The 18,105-nt window shown below is 33.5% G+C and overlaps 2 protein-coding genes across 4 annotated transcripts in view; both read right to left on the bottom strand.

The window, feature by feature from the left end:
- The window catches only part of LOC113719694 (probable RNA-dependent RNA polymerase 1), a 93,814-nt gene that overhangs the window by 29,597 nt on the left and 46,112 nt on the right, over positions 1–18,105 (bottom strand). The window lies entirely within an intron of this gene.
- On the bottom strand, positions 1,498–16,367 carry LOC140021598 (probable RNA-dependent RNA polymerase 1). Of its 3 annotated transcripts, XM_072072826.1 has the most exons (5): positions 16,208–16,367; positions 14,642–15,204; positions 9,682–11,528; positions 6,868–7,018; positions 1,498–2,509 (listed from the first exon to the last, which is right to left on the bottom strand). In XM_072072826.1, exons 2-5 carry the CDS (start codon positions 15,149–15,151, stop codon positions 1,643–1,645), a joined length of 3,375 nt encoding a protein of 1,124 aa, XP_071928927.1. In that variant the 5' UTR covers positions 15,152–15,204; positions 16,208–16,367; the 3' UTR covers positions 1,498–1,642. The 3 variants fall into 3 exon arrangements, with proteins under 3 accessions (XP_071928927.1, XP_071928928.1, XP_071928929.1); XM_072072827.1 differs by having other exon boundaries at positions 14,642–16,367; XM_072072828.1 differs by lacking the exon at positions 16,208–16,367 and having other exon boundaries at positions 9,682–11,491; positions 14,642–14,836.

Raw genomic sequence — 18,105 nt, forward strand, 5'->3', positions numbered from 1 at the left:
GAGACTAAAGACTAGGCTAAAAACTAAACTAAAACTAGAGATCCCCTTTTGCTTCCTGTACGTTCCCTCTTTTAAGAGACAAAAGAAAGATAGACTAAAGCTATCTAGGTGGTCGCCACACATGTGGACAAAACCTCCTCAAGTACTTCCTCTTCCAAGTCCACTTCCGTAGCTTTCTTTGGAGAGTCCACATGACTTATGGCTTTGCGGTCCCCACCAATCCAAAGGCCCAAGGATTGAAGTCCTTAGAAGTCTCCATATTCTTCATAAAGTCCCTCTTTTTTTTGGTAGTTTGCTGCTTCCTCCTGAAATTAAGTCCATATACCAAATATGAGCAGATAACAGCAATTAACACAATATTTATCAGGGATAAAAGGGGAAATTAATAATAAAATGACTAACAAATTACACCCTATCAGGTATATATTTTGATAACTCTAAACACAATTATGTTATTTTAAAGAAGAAGATATAATTATTTTATATATTGATGATAAATTTTATATATTGAGAATGAGTTTTATATATTGATGAGAAATGTCTTAAACATTATATATTTTTTTCAATCACATTTCATTTCATGTATGTATTTTTTAGACATTGGTAGTAGTTTTTGAGATTTTGTTGATTTCTATTACTTTGTTAGAGTAACTCATCTAAATAATATGAAGAAATACGGAACAAAATACTCAAATTGATCATGATCTAGTGAAGTTTAGAATTAGTAGCATAAGACCTTGTTTGATAACCCAATTCAACAATTAAATTAATAGATTTAGATCTTAATATGTTCAGATGCATTTAATAATAAAAAAAATTGAATATCTGAATTAATTAAGTAACACTGAATTTTCGAGGCAAAATTTATTTCCAAAAATAAGTGATAAACTATTTACTTATCACTGAATGTGATATATACTCAAATATATTTGATTTAATACTTAATAATTTAATAACTTAATGGATTCAAATTTCATATTTCAATTTTATCGAATGCACCCTAAGTCTAAAGGTCTCCAACATTGCTGTTGGCCTTGTCTTTATATTTTGCTAAATCTGATTATGGAAAGTGATTATAGAGAATCAGCAAAAACTGATTTTTAGATGAGCATGGATTTTAGTTTTTTTTGGGTTATAGTAAAATCTATAATTTAAATATAAAAATAAATGAGAACATCTCAAAAATGAATTATTTTTTATAATTACAATCTATAATCAACTGAGAACAAGCGCTAATGGGGCTGAAGCTAACTTTTGTGGAGCATAAGTGGATACATTTAATCTACCCATACGTTACCAAGTCAAAAAACGCTGACAGAAAGCAATGGCTGCTTTAACATTGAGAGAATGAACACATTTTTCGCTAGAAAATTTGGGAACACATTTCTCAATTATCTTTTTATTTTATATACGTCAAATCGCTATCGTATATTTTTCTACAAAAACTCCAAAAATAACAGTCCAAACAAGGCCAAAGTTATTAGAACACGAACCAGATTTTGAGCCTATGAATGTTAATTTGTGTTTAATCAAGAGATGATGTGATGTCCTGTTGAACAATCTGCTTTGTTCTTGCATTCTAGATTACAACTCACTGTATAAGCATACAAGGGTGCACTCTCAACTGAATCTGCATACATACTTAATGGCTTAAAAAATAAAATGCGGTTAGGAATAAGAGAATGGCAGCTGCAATAGCAGTAGTCAGAGTTGGAAAGAGGGCACGTGGCGCTGCAATGAGCTGAGACCTTCTTCTGCTTCCCTTTTTAATCTGAATCAGCTTATCATGGACACACCATGGGAAACTAATGTAGTGAGCTCGGTTCGGTCCCACGCTGTAGCGACCCCAGTAATCTGGATGATAAGTGACATGGTACCATGCTGATGCTTTTGCGTATGCATCATCAGAGTGACCACCATCCCCGCCGAACCAGGACCTAGCTTCCTTCATTAAGGACGTCACGGCCATTCCAACAGCTTCTGCATCATTTCTCCGGTCCAAAGATTTTGACACCCACATCATACCACTACCCAACATTTCTGCTTCAGTTTTTCGGCCGTAGTAGTCCATCAAATTACCCAATTTATAATCATAGTCGCTTTTGTAATCAAAAGCTTTATCAACATAATCCTCAAATCCATCCACTTCCATATCAGTATCATATGATTTTCTTGCCACTTCCCTCGTAAATGGTTCAATGGAGGTTGTGAATGGTGCCTTTTCTTTGACCTCTCGGAAAAGCTTTCCGATCACATTCTGCGACTCATACGTTTGCCTTTCAGACTTTTCCATGAAATCAGGATATTTTCTGGCACGTAGATGAGATGGTACCTCAGCAGGAACACCAGTCTTTGGATAGTCAACTGCAATCGAGTGGAGCTTCGCAAGCTCTAGACATCGATTACTCCTGGCCTTTTGTGGTTCCAGATCAGCAAAGGCAATATGAGAATTTGAAATGATTCCCAAACTGTCATTCATGATATAGTCGGCGAAATACTCCTCAACTTCCTGCAACAGAGAAGCATATGGAGAAATTTCTAAAATTATGATGAATTTTAAAAAAATTCTATAAATGGGGCATTTTGAGTGTGGGGTTCTGTCCAAGGGATCTTCGCATTCAGCAAATGCGAGCTCCCTCGACTCGCATTTGCTGAATGCGAAGTCTCTTGAATTTTCCTCCAACGAAATCCAAAAAACAAAAGAAAAAAGAAAACCAGACCTCGCATTTATGAAATGCGAGGTGAGTTACCTCGCATCTCTTAAATGCGAGGTCACTGTGCTCAGACCGCAGACCGCAGAATGCAATCTCATCTCAAAGCTCAGACCGCAGAATTCTGGCGTGATGCCAGGAATACCGGAGATGGCACGGGCGTGTTACTAGTGCTGCTTACACCTCCCATGTCCTTGGTCTTGTGGAGAAGGAATGTTCCAGACAGGATAGTCACAAAGCCACATACTTCAGAGACAATTTGCGATGCACAGCCACGAATTTGAAAGCCATTTGCGAAGGGAAAAGAAAATGTGCAGCGCAAAGGGTCAGAAAATTGGTTGGGGATGACTGCTGAGGCAGAAATGGCAGCTGGTTGGGGTGCAAATGGCGTCTGGTGGAAGCTCAACAATGGCGGACAACAACCGACGAGAAAGAAAGAGATTGAGGGATTTTGGGCAATTTCCTCTTGGAAGCTTGGACTGCTGTCTAGCTACGCAAAAGACGAGAGAGTGAGCTGGGTGTGCAAAGTTTCGTTCCAATTTCTGCCCCTCTGCTTATGGATTTGAATGGCGAATGTTTGACGTAAAGAACGGAGCTCTGTTTTTGGGTTTAGGTGAAAGAGACAGAGAAATGCGAGGTACTTTTTTTTTTAAAAAAAAATGTATCCTAGCTCGCATTTGCCGAATGCGAGCTAAGTAAGTTCGCATTCAACAAATGCGAACAACCTCATTTTAGAAACGCCTCCACCAATAGCCTTACTTGTAGAAACTCTTTTTTTTTTCATCATAATTCAAGAATTTACTCAAGCATATGTTGCATAAGAATATTTGCTCCAAAAACACTGTATATGCATGGGAATGCAATGAAGCATCTTATTTTTCTAACACAGGGCTATACCCCTGGTGAACACGGTTTCATAGTTAAGCAGATTGAGGAGAAAACAGAAGAGTTCCTAGAATTGTACAGATAGTGGATAGAGGAATAACAAAGGTCTTAGCATCCTTCAATGCGGATTAGGAACTCTTCCACTTGTCCAAATGCTTCTTTGCTGGACGATATTTGCAGAGTATAAAAGGACAAAAACAAATAACAAATAACATGGGGTTTGTTTGGATATGAGGTTATTTGAGATATTTCTTTGAGATAATTAATATAACACTTTTTGTGATGTGGTATATGTGAGATAAAAAGACAGTTGAAAAGTATGTACATCATGCGAGCAAAACAAAATTTTAATTTTAATTTTTTTTTGAAAATCTTGTAATCCAATGCTAAATTCATCAAAGGTTCTTAATTTATGTGGCAGTTTTATGGGTGCTAACAGACGATGTTAATGGGCTTCAACCATTTACCTTCAATGAAAAAACAATATCGTTTATTTTTAGTCATCCATAAAGATAGAGAATCTCTGTAACCATCTAAACTTGACTGAGCAGAAAGAAATCTATTAGGACAAAATTACATGACTGCGATAGGTCAAAGGCAGTAGTAGCGACTCTTAAACTGCATGAACGTAGAAAATCATTTATTCTGTAACTTATGCTGTCAAATAAATTAGTTCGAAGGAAGATCAGAATACAGAATTGCAGATGTCTTGGGAATGAATAAAGCAAGATGATGAACGCTAGCATAGCCGAAAGAAATACTACCATGCTTCATCCTGAAAACGAAAGTGTCATGAACCACAACTAGGCGTCAATCATGCTTGTACGTTACAAAACAGCACCACTAGAAATTTGCTAGAATGGCAAGACAACACCACTGCTCTGATAATTAGTCACCAGACAGAGATTAAAAGTAGAAAGTAGAAGGCAGGTTCCTTTCCTACTCATCAAGCTGTGGGTTCAATAATCTACCTCCCCTTCCCAATAGAAATAGCTATTAAAAAAATAAGTTCTTCTACAGCATTTTTTAAGGAAATTAAACCAAACTATTTTAATATTTAATTTCTTAATTCTTTTTGATGTCTTGTTTGTTTGGTTTCCATATTATATTAGGAAATTTCAAATCAATTTCCAAATAAGTTTCGCTTTACAGTTGTATTTGTTTTAGGAAATTTTAGAGTTTATAAATACTACCAATCTAGTAGATTATTATTTGGAGAGTTGAGTTGAGTCGAGTTAAGTCTTGAGAGTGAGTTTGAGGGAAAGCTTCGTAGTTGAAAGTTGTGAGTTGTCGTGAACGAAAAATTACGACTTGATATTTGTTATTATTGGATTTTGAGATAGTAAATTATTGAGTATTTATTTATGTATTTATTCTCCTTTCCCTACATATTTTTATATGTGTCAAAATTGCTTACACTATGTACGCATAATTTTTCGTGCTAACAAGTGGTACCAAAACTCTAGATTCAAGAGTTTGATCCTACGATGTCTGTGGTGCTTGGAGAGAGTGCAAAAGTTTTGATAGATAAACCTATACCATAAAAAGGTACAGGGGTTGTGATAGAATACTCATATATTGAAAAATTGGACCATGAGAATTGGTCTTGGAGTACTCATTTGTTGACTGAAATTAGGGGAAAGTGACCTTAACTGAACAAAGGTCTAAAAAAAGGGGGACTCTGTTGAGATTGTTGGTGTTGTGCAGTGATTAGGAAAAAAAGGCCCTATTAAATTTGTTGATTCTTGAAGGTTGTCAGATTGAAAGATTTGATTGGTCAATCAACCAAAGAGATCAGGAAAACTTGACAGAAAGGAGAGAAAAATTTATTTAGGTATATAACTTGTTAAGTAAGTATAAGTGTAATACTAATTATTAAACATAATTAGCGAATCAGTGCACAGTGATAATATATATAAAAAACATTATTAGTAATTATAATTTAGACATTGGTTTATCATTCATGTTTGGATTATTAAATATTTGAATGTGTAATTTTTAACTTGCAAGTATTAATATACTCTATATTTATATTACATATACAATATGTGAATTTATATTCTTTAATCACTAATCTTGTTTAAACGTAGACAATAAGCACTATGGTTAAGTAGTTTAAGCAAATGTATATGAATTGCATGTCAACATATTAATATTTTAGTATTCACCATTGAAAGCAATCAAATTATTTGCAAATCAAGCATTTAAACTATATAAAAAAATAAGAATAAATGTAAGTGTAATGCAATACATCATTAGTAAATTATAAGTGACCAAATGACTAAGTGTATACAACTATATAAGTGAGTCCCATTTAGTTATGTGGAAATTACTATCCAATACGGTTATAACTGATTTCATGACTATTTTCGAAATCAATTCGGTAATTGAATGAATTCGGTTATTCCAAATTTGAATTTGAAAGCGATTTGGAGTTTTTCAAGTAAAATAACCAAAAAAATTGAATTCAAATAATCAAATAACCGAATTTGTACCGAATGCATACCCCTAGTGATAATTTTGGTAAAAAAGCTATCTATGATTTTGTATTTTTGGACACTTACGTTGGTAGTAAATATGGTGACTTTGGTGATGAATGGGTTTATATCAATGAGTATTTTGATTAAGAAATTGCTGAGAAATAATTTATAAAATACAAAGTGCGTCCACTGCTATGAGTAAAGATGAAGTTGATAATTGAAAACAAGATTGAGTTGCACATCGTTTATTCGTTGACTGAAATTTTCATGAAAATCCAAGCTCAATATGGCATTGGATGTGATCATAATAAAGAGTTTGATTTAAGAGAGTCAATGAAGGAAATTAAACAAATCTATTTTAGTATCTAATTTCCTAATTAATCTTTTGGTATGTTGTTTGTTTACTTTCCATAATAGATTAGGAAATCTCAAATCAATTTCCAAATAAGTTTCACTTTATAGTTGTATTTGTTTTCGAAAGTTTTAAGGTTTATAAATACTACCAGTTTAGTGGATTATTATTTCAAGAGTTGAGTTGAGTCGACTTCAATTTTGAAAGTGAGTTTGAGGGAAAGTTTCATAGCTGAGAGTTGTGAGTTGTCGTGAGCGAAAGCCTAGGACTTGATATTTGTTATTGTTGGATTTTGAGTGAGTAAATTATTAAGTATTTATTTGTGCATTTATTCTCTTTCTCTTCCCACATATTTTTATATTTTTATATGTGTCAAATTGCTTACGCTACGTCCACGTAATTTTTCGTGCCAACAATTTTTGTATTAAAGTATTAGTACCTCAATTGTAACTTCATGATCCAGCTGCATTGGAGGTGCAGGAGTGTAATCCATAGGTGGGTGTTGCTGAGGTGGAATCAGGTCACGGTCCCAACAAACAAAGTAAACGTCTCCATCCAAATCGCTTCCAGAGCATTCATTTGGATGAGGCCTGTGATTGACATCAGAATCAGAAAGAAACATTGAGAAACCATGATGTCAATCACACTAGCTATACCCTACATAATGATTTCCATTAGTTGGTCTTCAGAAGCTTAAAACATAGGAGTCCCTTGTTTATCCAAATTGAGCTTTACTAAGCACATTAGATATCATAGTGAACCCTTAAATTCAATCATTTGCTTCTAGTAAAGATATCCTGACCCATGTTACCGGAGTGGTTTTCAGGAAATATTTTGTCAGCAAATCATATTCAGGAAATATTCAGCTCCCAGATTTGCTGCAGTTTCAAGCTTTCTAAATGCAGATTAGCAGTCTTCTATTTTTCCTACATACAGCCTTGATTAATATTCACCTTATTTTAAACAACATCTGCACTACGCCTTCCTCGTGCTCCTAAGAAAACTAGTAACAACTCACATGCTTTGCACGAGAATATATATTTTTCCAAAATATAAAATCTTGAATATATTAAATTTCTGTGTAAAATTTTGATTAGCATAGTATAACTAAGAAACTATATAATGAACAAAATTAAACAATTGATAGTTGTACAAAATGTTTATTGTGTAAAGTTGTTCGTATAATATTAACTAAGAAACCATATAATAAACAAAATTAAGCAATTGTTAGTTGTCAAAAGTGTTTATTATATACAAAGCAATTAAAAGTTTTTTGGACTCTAAATGGTTGTCATATCTAAACTAAGTCATTGCATATTTTACTTGGATTGTGACAAATTTTTTATGTTGTGTCAATTCAGTGTATACAAAAAAACTCGAGCAAAATACATACTAAACACATTCTGATTTGGATACAACAAATTTTTATCAATTTCAGTAGCTGTAAACCTTTTTTGTTATATATATTTTTTATAATTATCGATAATTTTTTGAAGTTTTCTTAGTCAACATCACATAAAATAGTGAATTTAATCATCAACACAACCTTTTGTTTTCTCATTAATTGTTTATAACCTTTTGTCTTCTTATCAATAGTAATTTTCTTCTAAACCAATATGTATTAAAAATACAGTTAACTTTAATTATCACGCATAAGAATATAATGATTGAAAATAATTTTAACACATACAATAATTGGAGATGAAGAAATGATTGGTGAATACAGTTATAAATCGGTAGTTCTTAATTTTAATTACCAATACTTTTGAGATGTAACTTATTGAAAATTTTCATTTTTCTTATTAGTGTTATGATTGAGATGCAATAACTCTAATTAAAATACATGAGAATAATTTAGGCATAACAAAAATTAAGATCAAAATATGCTTACATTCTTATACCCCCTATTGCCAAAACTCATCATAATTTTTATGCTCTTAATAAAATTTTCTTCCTTGTGTTCTTACAGGTTCATTTCACAATCCATTCTAGACCCTGTTTTGTATATTTTTACCCAATAGTTTTCTTAAACTGCTAGAAATAGCCACTATGTCAAAATCATCTTGCATCCGCTCTTTTCTTTCCCAAGAATCATCATTAAACAGCTATTTAAGATTAGCAATAACGAAGACCCAACAGTACACAAATATATCAGGTAAAGAGTAATAATACTGATTCCTTTCTATTTAATAGCAAAATTTGGAAATAGAACCTCAATAGTGAAGCCAGATTTTTTCTGGCCATGAAACTGATACCTTAATGCTCATTTGCTAAGTAAGAAATCCTTTGCTAAAAACCATAAAAGGAAAGTCCCTAAGTCTAGGATGTATGATCTTAAAGACCTAATAAGCAGTTCAAGATCCAGTCCAAGCACAACATTTTATTTAAGGCCTTAACCCAAGAATTCATTCCACTTCACTTGCAACAAGCCAGGTGATGCAAAAAGAAATCTCTTAGGTCTCCCTTGAATGTAAAAGATTGAAATGAAGGAACAGACATCACAGGTCAGGACATGAGGTATGAAACAATTAAATGAATCTAACGTTCCCTGACTGCGTTTAGATAACTCTACCAATTAGCCAAGAAAAGCTATCTGCAGGCATACCCATTTTTTGCTTTGGTTCTAAGATTCCCCAAAGGAATGAATCCCTTTTGCCAATGAATTGATAACCAAACAGTGTAATGGTAGGAATGAAACACAAATAAGCATTCATTTTGTTAAGAATCTTCGTTACAAATGCTCTCTTAGGGCTTACACATTGTTTATGCTCTCTAAAGTTTCTAAGGAATGTTTGTTTATGCTCTCGAAAGTTTCTAAGGAATGTAGTCAAGCAACCAAATCACACCCAAGACAGCTATCTGCTATTTGCTTTTCATGCGAGAAAATGTAAATTGCTCTTTCGTACCAGTAATTAACAGTTTGACTTAAATAAGAGAAGAATCTCTTTTTACTTCCAATCCTGTTTGACTTAAATATTATTAAAGAACAGTAGGAGAATAGCAATTAACAGTTCTCACAGAAACAAAAGAAACTAATGGATCTTAGAATCCCTGTTTACTTCCAATCCTGTTTGACTTAAATATTATTAAAGAACAGTAGGAGAATAGCAATTAACAGTTCTCACAGAAACAAAAGAAACTAATGGATCTTAGCCTACCTGTATATTTTCAATTCATCTTCAAGAAGCTAATCTCAATTCCAGAAACTTCAACATTCTCTGAATGAGTTAAACATAAACCATATAATATTTACCTGTTTCCTTTCTGGGGGAAGACAATACAGTTCACCATATGATGTAATGCTGGCACATCAACAGCTTTTAGAATACGAATGTCTCCAGGGTGCAAGCATGGATTTTTTGCAACCGCCACCTTCCCCTCAAGAATACTATTGTGCTTAAAATACGAGATAGAATCATCATAAAACTGCCCACGCCCAGCAGTAGAGAACTGAACAAACACCTGGCCATATTCCAAGGTTCTGGTTTCATCCAGACATCCCATCATTGATCTTCCATCTGGTATAAATATCCTTGTTTTAGTCCGCAAGTCCAGCAGTTTTGATGCCCTGAAAGTTTGCAGCATCATTGAAAGAAATGGTTCAGAATCAGGCTTATAGCCGCATTTCAGCATCTCCTTGAGAACTTTTGCAATCTCTCCAGGAGCCATTAATTTTAAAGTCTCATGTGCCTTCACTGGATCAGTTAGAATAGTGTCCAACTGGGCAACTGCTTCTCTCTGCTTCTTTTCAAATACAACATCCTCGACCCCCAGGGTAGACAAAAGAGTAATTATCTGGCGATTGAGGAAACAAGGCTGGTATTTACTAAACTGTAAAACATCCAACTTGGTGTTATTGGATTCATATTTCTTCATGCTCTGTCTCAGCGACAACTTCTTTGATGAAGTGGGATCAACAGCCACAACACCTTTAAAGCCACCATACCGAATTTGAAAAGCAGAAGGAGTGTAGCTTAGGCCATATTTCGTGGCAACTTGCCTTGCAAATTGAGCAGAGATTTTCCCAATGCCATCAGAGAAGACATACTCGACTGTAGAGCGGTAAGCATCTCTTACCTTTATGTCAGGAATCATTTCGATCTCATGTCTACCAACATTTAGTGTTTCCCTGGAAGAACCGAAAGATTGACCAAGCCTGGCAGCATATTTCGCCACATTTCTTATCTCACTAAAATCACCCATCCATCTTCTTATATCAGCAGCAGTAAGATCGGGTCTTGAAGCAAACATCCATACTGAATTTTCCATTAATTGACTTGAAGAATAGGCAAGGAATTGAAACTCTTTATCCCCAATAACTATGCCATTTTTCAGTGTTGACAGTATTCTCTCATAAATTTCCGTCCTTCCATTCTCATTTGCAGCTTTACGAGGTGACAAGTCTGATGGAAACATCTTATTCCGCTCTTCATCAGTAAAGGAAACTCGAAGAAAATTGTCAATGTACTCTGAAAAGTGGCGCAATACACGATTAGATACAATGACCTCTGGACCACAGAAATACACTTTGCATGGTGTAACTTGCACCCTCCGGACATATACCAATCCATCTGCCAAATAAAGAGTACGTGATTTGGGAGGTCGCCGGAGCTTGTCATACTTATCATACTGCTCCTTGAGCCACTGCACCGGCTCATAGCAGCACTCATTCAATGTGTGTAGCTTCTCTAGGGCATGTTCTATGTATTTGACATCTATTCTTTGTGGATCAACAAGCCTAAAGAAATTAGCATCTAGTGATGGCCCTGGAAGACATCCGGTCTGTACTAAACAACAGACCTGGAACAAGATTTCATATGGCAAATATAGTCCTTCGGGGGGACGCAGAATAGGAACTAAAACCAAATTGTCTGAATAGGGGAAGCCATTTTCCAGCGTAAATTGGCTGTCACTTTCTTTGTAATCACCTAAATTTGGTAGTTGAATGCCACGAGGAAGCTCCAAACATATGCCAGACGATTGTCCAATACAGGATGAAGTGAAATCTGTCGCCCTGACCCACTGGTCATATGGAGTTTCCTTAAAGTAGCGATAGGGGGATTCTTCAAGTTTTTTGAAAATCCGAGGAGCACCAGATAACTAAGTCAGAAGTGTGTATGTCAATATTCAAACTCATAAACAATAATTTCACATAAAAAAGGTAACAGAAACTCAATTGTAAAACAGAACAAAGAGTGGACAAATGCATGCTGGTTGTTTGCCATATGACTTTCGTATTTTGGATGGGTTTCAGAGTTCAAGTCATGGTTAACACTGGTAGCAAAAAGGTTGATCCAAAAGGCCTTCAAAAGAGGTACCGAAGACATAAAAATAAGTTCACGTGGCAGTGCGTAGGAAAAGAGATATGGCTCAGCAATGAATTATGTTCAACTGCAGTTGAGAAAGGAGAGAGAAGTTATAGTATTGAAATATAATAACAGCAGACCATGTTTTTTACTCACACAAGTGTTGCGATCCATTATTTCTCACACCTAATGTATCTATCTATCTATATGTATCTATCTATCTATCCATCTATAAATACATATTCTATCCCAAGTACCATGAGTATTGGTATTTTGGAGTGCAAGTATAAGCAATGTTGTAATCTTAGTTTTTGGTATTCCAATTATGCCCTTCTTAATTTGTGGTTAAAGTTTCACATGATTTTAATTGTGGATGGCTTAATGGTTGCTTATTAAGGTTATTATATTGCATCATACCATATTGATTTAGAAAGAAACATCTCCTTAAAGTAGTGAAGTGATTTGAAAAACATAATGATTTGAGAAACATTTCTTGGATGAAATTATAAGTTGTACACATCCAATTTTCATGTGACACCCAGAGGAATTTCAATATACAAAAATTTGGGACACATTTATAACTAAAATAGCAATATTAAACAGGAAAAAAGAAAATCTAAAATAGCACCATGCAAACCATTACTATCATTAATAGCAATCCCTCAAAACAAAAAAAAAATTGAAAACTATTCATAAAATGATATAAAGTGAATAGCAAAAGAATTAAAAAGCTGGAAATAAAATTCAAATAATACCAAAGACAATATCCATATCACTAATATATAGGGGAAGACAAAAATTTTTATTGGCAATAATATAGCAATGTTTCATTTATACAGGTTTGAGCAAATCAAATCCATCCATCAACCCATGCAGAAGCCATCTCCAATGATAAAATAAGAATTATAATAAGAGTAAAATTCAAATGAAGAATGATATCCAACTTATTTTCAATGGTGATCAAAATACTGTTATTTGTCTAATGATTACATATATTTATTGTATTGCAATATTAATGAATAATGGTTGCGGTTATGGAATGAAAAGCTTTAAAATAAAGTAAATTTCATTTATGGTGACAAATATAATTGGACAAATTTAGTGCATTCTAATAATTGACAATAATGGTAGTGGTTATGGATATTAAAAGTTGGCAACCGAAAAAATAAAACACTGCAATATACTAAAAATTGATATTAAAATTGTTAATTAGCCACAATTCTCATTCCAATTCCATGATCATCAAAAACACTGATATTGAAACCACAAATACTGTACTCATATGAAAAAAATAGACTTTCTTTGCATTGGATTGTGTTAAATATTATGAATAAAAGAAAAGAAAAATGAAAAAAATCCTACTATCATTATCCATTAAATTTCAATTGTCAGAATGCACAAGCCAAAAAAATCTTTACATGGTGGATAATTTATACTCCATTATTGACAAAATAGAAATAAAAAGAATACAAAGAATTCAAATTACATGCATGTTTATTTTTCTAACTTGATTATAATCTTCATTTATAAAAATTGTAACAATTGTGGTTTATATGTAATAAAATCATGAGTATACAATAATTTTGGTAAAACATGATATTATCAATACTTGATATGTTATAGAGTTCAAGCTACAAATCAAACAATGTTTGGTTCATGATTTCAAATTTAGTTTTAAGGGATATGTTAACTATATTGGAATGCCTCTGTCTCTTTCCATTTAATAAAACTAGGGAGGGAGTGCCCGCACATCGCACAGGTGTTTGGTATCTGTGGTTAAAGATGATTTTTTTATTGGACAAATAAGTACATTCTGGAAAGAAATAGTTATCAAATATGACAAAACTAATAATAGTACATTTTAATTGTAACACACACCTACACACTTTATTTTATCAATACTTTTACAATTTTACTATTCCCAAAAGATACCTACAAATGTCAATTGAAAATCAGCCAAGAGCAGACATAAGTTGTTTTAAACAAAGGAATATCATTCAACGGCTAGTCATAGCAATTTGTTAATTGCACGTGTTAATATGTTTTTGTGTTAATTGCACAACAAAAGTCACACTTCAATTAAATGTGTCTATAACACCATTTCAGTAATTATACCAATACATAAGTTTATATGAGTTGTATTCGATGCAAAAACGGTTGCAAAGTAATTTCACATTCCGGAAATATCCAGATATCTCCATAAATCAAAGTTGTAAATGTACCAAAATGAGGGCATTTCAGTAAATATACCTAAATACTTGCTGTCCTCCATTGTACCCAAAACTTTAAAAAACTACACAATATTCCACATTCCCAAAAAGGTCTTATCCATACCGTTGAAATTTAAACTCCCTTTGACCACAATTCATTTTTATATAGTATAAGGATTTTTAAAAATAACTAGCTGAAGAAAATAAATAACATGAAAATACAATATTATGATGTTGATGATCAAAATTTTACAAAAAAACTTTTACTATCTAAAGAATAATATGTTTTAGGATATTATAATCACATACAAAGCACAAAAACTATTACTAGTATGATAAAATATACTAACTTATTTTGCCATGAGATCATCCAGGTATAAAAAAAAAAAAGTGTTCTTCACCTAATACGGATAAATTGATTGATTGATGAATTGTTGGGTGAAATTTAAGACAACACAAATGTAACTTGGACAAAAAGGAACCTGGAAGATTTTCCTTACAACTAAGTGTTTAGAAATGAAATGCAAGGCCAACTATTATTGCTGTCACACATTTTTGACAGCCAAACTACCATGTCAAGGCAGAAGGATACTGTAGAAATATGCAGTGAAACGTAGGCCAAAAATTATGGAATCAAAAGGGATCAAAGATGTAGAACCAACAGGACACATCAAATCTTTTATTTGAACGACCAAACCTGTATGAGGAGAAATTCTGCTGCTTGACCACCTCGATGCAGTACAATCTGCCATATGTTTTCACGGGATAATTCAAGCTTGTAGTCAAGAGAGTGAAACTGCAAAATAAAATACATTTTCTTCATTCCAATTCCGAATTTAACTGAAACATTTGCCACATTCCATAGCACTGAAAACCTATTCTCTGACACCTGACACCCAAAGTTCAAAACTATTTGCTGCATGTGATGCTCATAGGTTATAGGCCACGGAAACCAATCAATGTCGTCTTCTGAAGCCCTCAAATATGAAGAACCATAATAAAGGCGTTCCTTTGGCAAAGCCATAATGCATTCAGCGCTCCTCTCATCTGTGAATTGGACCCTAGCATATGATCTAGGTCCTCCTCGTTTGGGCTGCTTAACCTCTAAAGCATATACTGTTCCCTGACCTGTGAATCCTTCCAAAAACTCGACTACTTCTGCAGCCACGACATCAAGGAAACCAAAAATATGAATTGTCTTTCCCATGCAGCTGAACTTCACTGCCAATTCTATTAACAGAACTTTGTATCAGAATGCTCCTGTAAAGGTCAGAGCATGAAAGAGTCAGACAACTATTGATTGGCTATTTATAAGATTGCTAATCGACAGACAGAGAAGATGTAACAGCAAGAAAAGGATAAGACAATACACACATCCAAAATACATTTTGACATTACCACCTCTATTTTTGTTAATCTGAGAGGCTAAGACATTTCATTTTGACAGAATTTTTCTTCTTTTTCATTCCACTGCCCCACTTTCTTTAAGTCATGCTTCGATCCCCAAGAATCCAATACAACTCAGAGACCAAACCAGCATAACGGACCTAATAGAACCTTAAAGTTCTAAGAAAATGCTTCCTGTTTAGTTCCCTCCAAATCTAAGAAATCGGAAAAAAGAAAGCCAGCAATAGAAGCATAAACAAAGGGAAAAAAGAGAATTTTTGTCTCCCTTACCAGCATGCAGATGCAACAAATTTGCAAATCCACTACATATTAAAACAGTGAACAAAATAACAAGTCACAGATCATGCCATCATATTATATATATCCAAGAACTTTCCAATCAAGACTCAAGACAGAGGCATGAAAGGGATCAAATACTAATACAATATGATAAACAATAAATTTTACTTTACTTGAGACCAAATCTCCAAAATGATAGAGAAACGACGAAGTAAAAACAGGATTACATAACATATATTCTCTTGTTTCTTCCTGTTCGCTGGATCCTAAGCTACACGTAACCATGAAAAAGCCTTTTTTTCTTTTTTCAGATAGAGCCACTCCAATAGCAACATTTCTGACCACCTGTCTACTGGGATTTCAGACCAAATAATAATAATAATAATAAGGCCAAAAGAAAAAGGAATCCCAGAGAAAACTCATAAAAAAATTTCCAAATTATGCACTAAAATCCAAACCAAACGAATTCCAACAAAGGATGATATAGTGTACATTGACCACTGGAAGTTATCGAACGTGGTAAATAACTAACATCCCTGGCAAGAAATAGGTAGAAATCAAAGTAAAAAAACTTTACTTATCTCAAGAGTGCTCTTGCTCTAGTGGCATATAAATGCGAAATCCAATATATTAAGAAAGCATCTCCTGTCAACCAAAAAACAATGGCAAGATCAAAATGCAACTCCTCTGATTCTGTAATGCCCACTTCGGAGTTTTCCCTTGTCTCGTTCTTTCTTCCTTCCCTTTCATTGTACCCAAAAAAAAAAAAAAAAAAAAAAAAAATTCATTCTGCAGCTTAGAAACAAGATTAAGAAGCATAAAATTTCTTCCAGAATTCAACTAAAACTACTAATTCCCATCAACAAAACCACTGAAAAGATAGGTATCACCACTTCTATAACAACATATGCCACCAACTGCCAAAAGGGACCTTCAGGGGGGGTTTTAAAGAAAAAGTATCCCAGAAAAACACTGATCATTCCAAATAATGCATTAAACATTAAGCAGAAATAATCCCACAACAAACACACCTTATCACAGAATAGAGACTTACAATACAAAAGAGCCTTCATCAAAATAAATCCAAGGGGGTCACTTTCTATCTTTATACAAAAGGGAAAGAGAAGGAAAGACTTACAAATCCAAGTGGAGGTATCACGCCCAGGTTGAAAGCTTGAAGCAAAGTCATGGTATCACAACATGAAGCTCTCTCTTTTAATAATATATAGACTTTAAATATCCTTAGCGTGTGTTGTGCATGAGAGAGAAACTGTGACAAAGAATGATGGAGTCAATCCCAAGTTAATCATTCCCCACAAGCAAAATAAAGAATGTCACTTTCTCCTCTTTATTTTGATTGGCTAATTTCAAGGGACTCACTCTACACTAGCAATACCGTTGTTTGTCTAGTTCTACTGAAGTTGAGTAGGGTAAGCTACAAATTTTTTTGTTTGTCTAGTTCTACTGAAGTTGAGTAGGGTAAAAAATTTTCTTTCTTTTTTAAACAGGGGAAGGTGAGATTTAAGAAGAAATAAATGAAAAAGGATTAGAAACAAACCTCTCAATCTTGCAACCTTAACCTAAGTAAGGTACAGGTGTTATAGGTGTTCAATTTTTCTTATTATTGGAATACAAGGTTTTTTTTGGGGTTTTTGTGGGGGGGGGGGGGGGTCCTTTCTATAGCACCAACAACCATTTTAGTGTAACTTGATTTTATACAAAGGAAAATTAGGCGGAGTTATAGCCCATTTCTAATTAAAATTATTTAAGTGATGATTTTTTTGTAATATCCCAATTTATCGATATATCCAAATTCCCATATATGAGCAGAAAATTTTTACTTCCTCTTCCTTAAATAATTCCCTTTAATTATTTTCACCTGATTTTGCGTTCTAATTTTAGATAATTAATTTTTTTATATTCTTATTCGCTTTTGCATCTACAATTTAGATCTCATAAAAGCTAAAATGTAAAATCTACCTATATCACTATAATTACTTTTGATAATTTGTTTTTGCAAATTTTAGGGCAAATCAAAACAGACCTTGTATATGGTTGATGTACTAATAAGCTAAGATAGGTTTAGAGGATATCAAAGTATTGTACCTTGTGCATCACAAAATTTAATTCTTTATCATAAAAGTTAATTCCTTCTGTAATTAGGTTTATATCTCTTTTTTATTAAAAAAAAAAAAAGGGATCCAAAGTAGAATATGTATCAATTTTTTTCCTAGTATGGGATTGATGAGTATTAAGAAACGGGAGGGAATTAGGGATAAGATATGTATCAATAAACTTCTATATACTTGCATGAGTTTTTTAATCAGCAATTTTTTTATATTTGTAATATTTATACTAAAGTAGAACACTAGAACTGCATAACATAATTGTCCCTACTCTCTAAGTAGGTTCGCTTTTTCATTAGGCGTAATAGTAGCATAAGAATTGATGCTTGAGGTTAAAATGATTAATTGT

Source organism: Coffea arabica, chromosome 11e (assembly GCF_036785885.1).
Source record: "Coffea arabica cultivar ET-39 chromosome 11e, Coffea Arabica ET-39 HiFi, whole genome shotgun sequence".
NCBI lineage: Eukaryota > Viridiplantae > Streptophyta > Magnoliopsida > Gentianales > Rubiaceae > Coffea > Coffea arabica.

What these genes read in the sequence shown, in the direction of transcription:
- LOC140021598 (XM_072072826.1), bottom strand. Translation starts at nt 15,151, where the DNA reads ATGGGAAAGACAATTCATATTTTTGGTTTCCTTGATGTCGTGGCTGCA. An exon ending in CAGAATTTCTCCTCATACAG is followed by an intron (nt 11,529 to 14,641) that starts GTTTGGTCGTTC and finishes CTTCTGACTTAG; the next exon opens with TTATCTGGTGCTCCTCGGAT. An exon ending in TTCCCCCAGAAAGGAAACAG is followed by an intron (nt 7,019 to 9,681) that starts GTAAATATTATA and finishes TGTCAATCACAG; the next exon opens with GCCTCATCCAAATGAATGCT.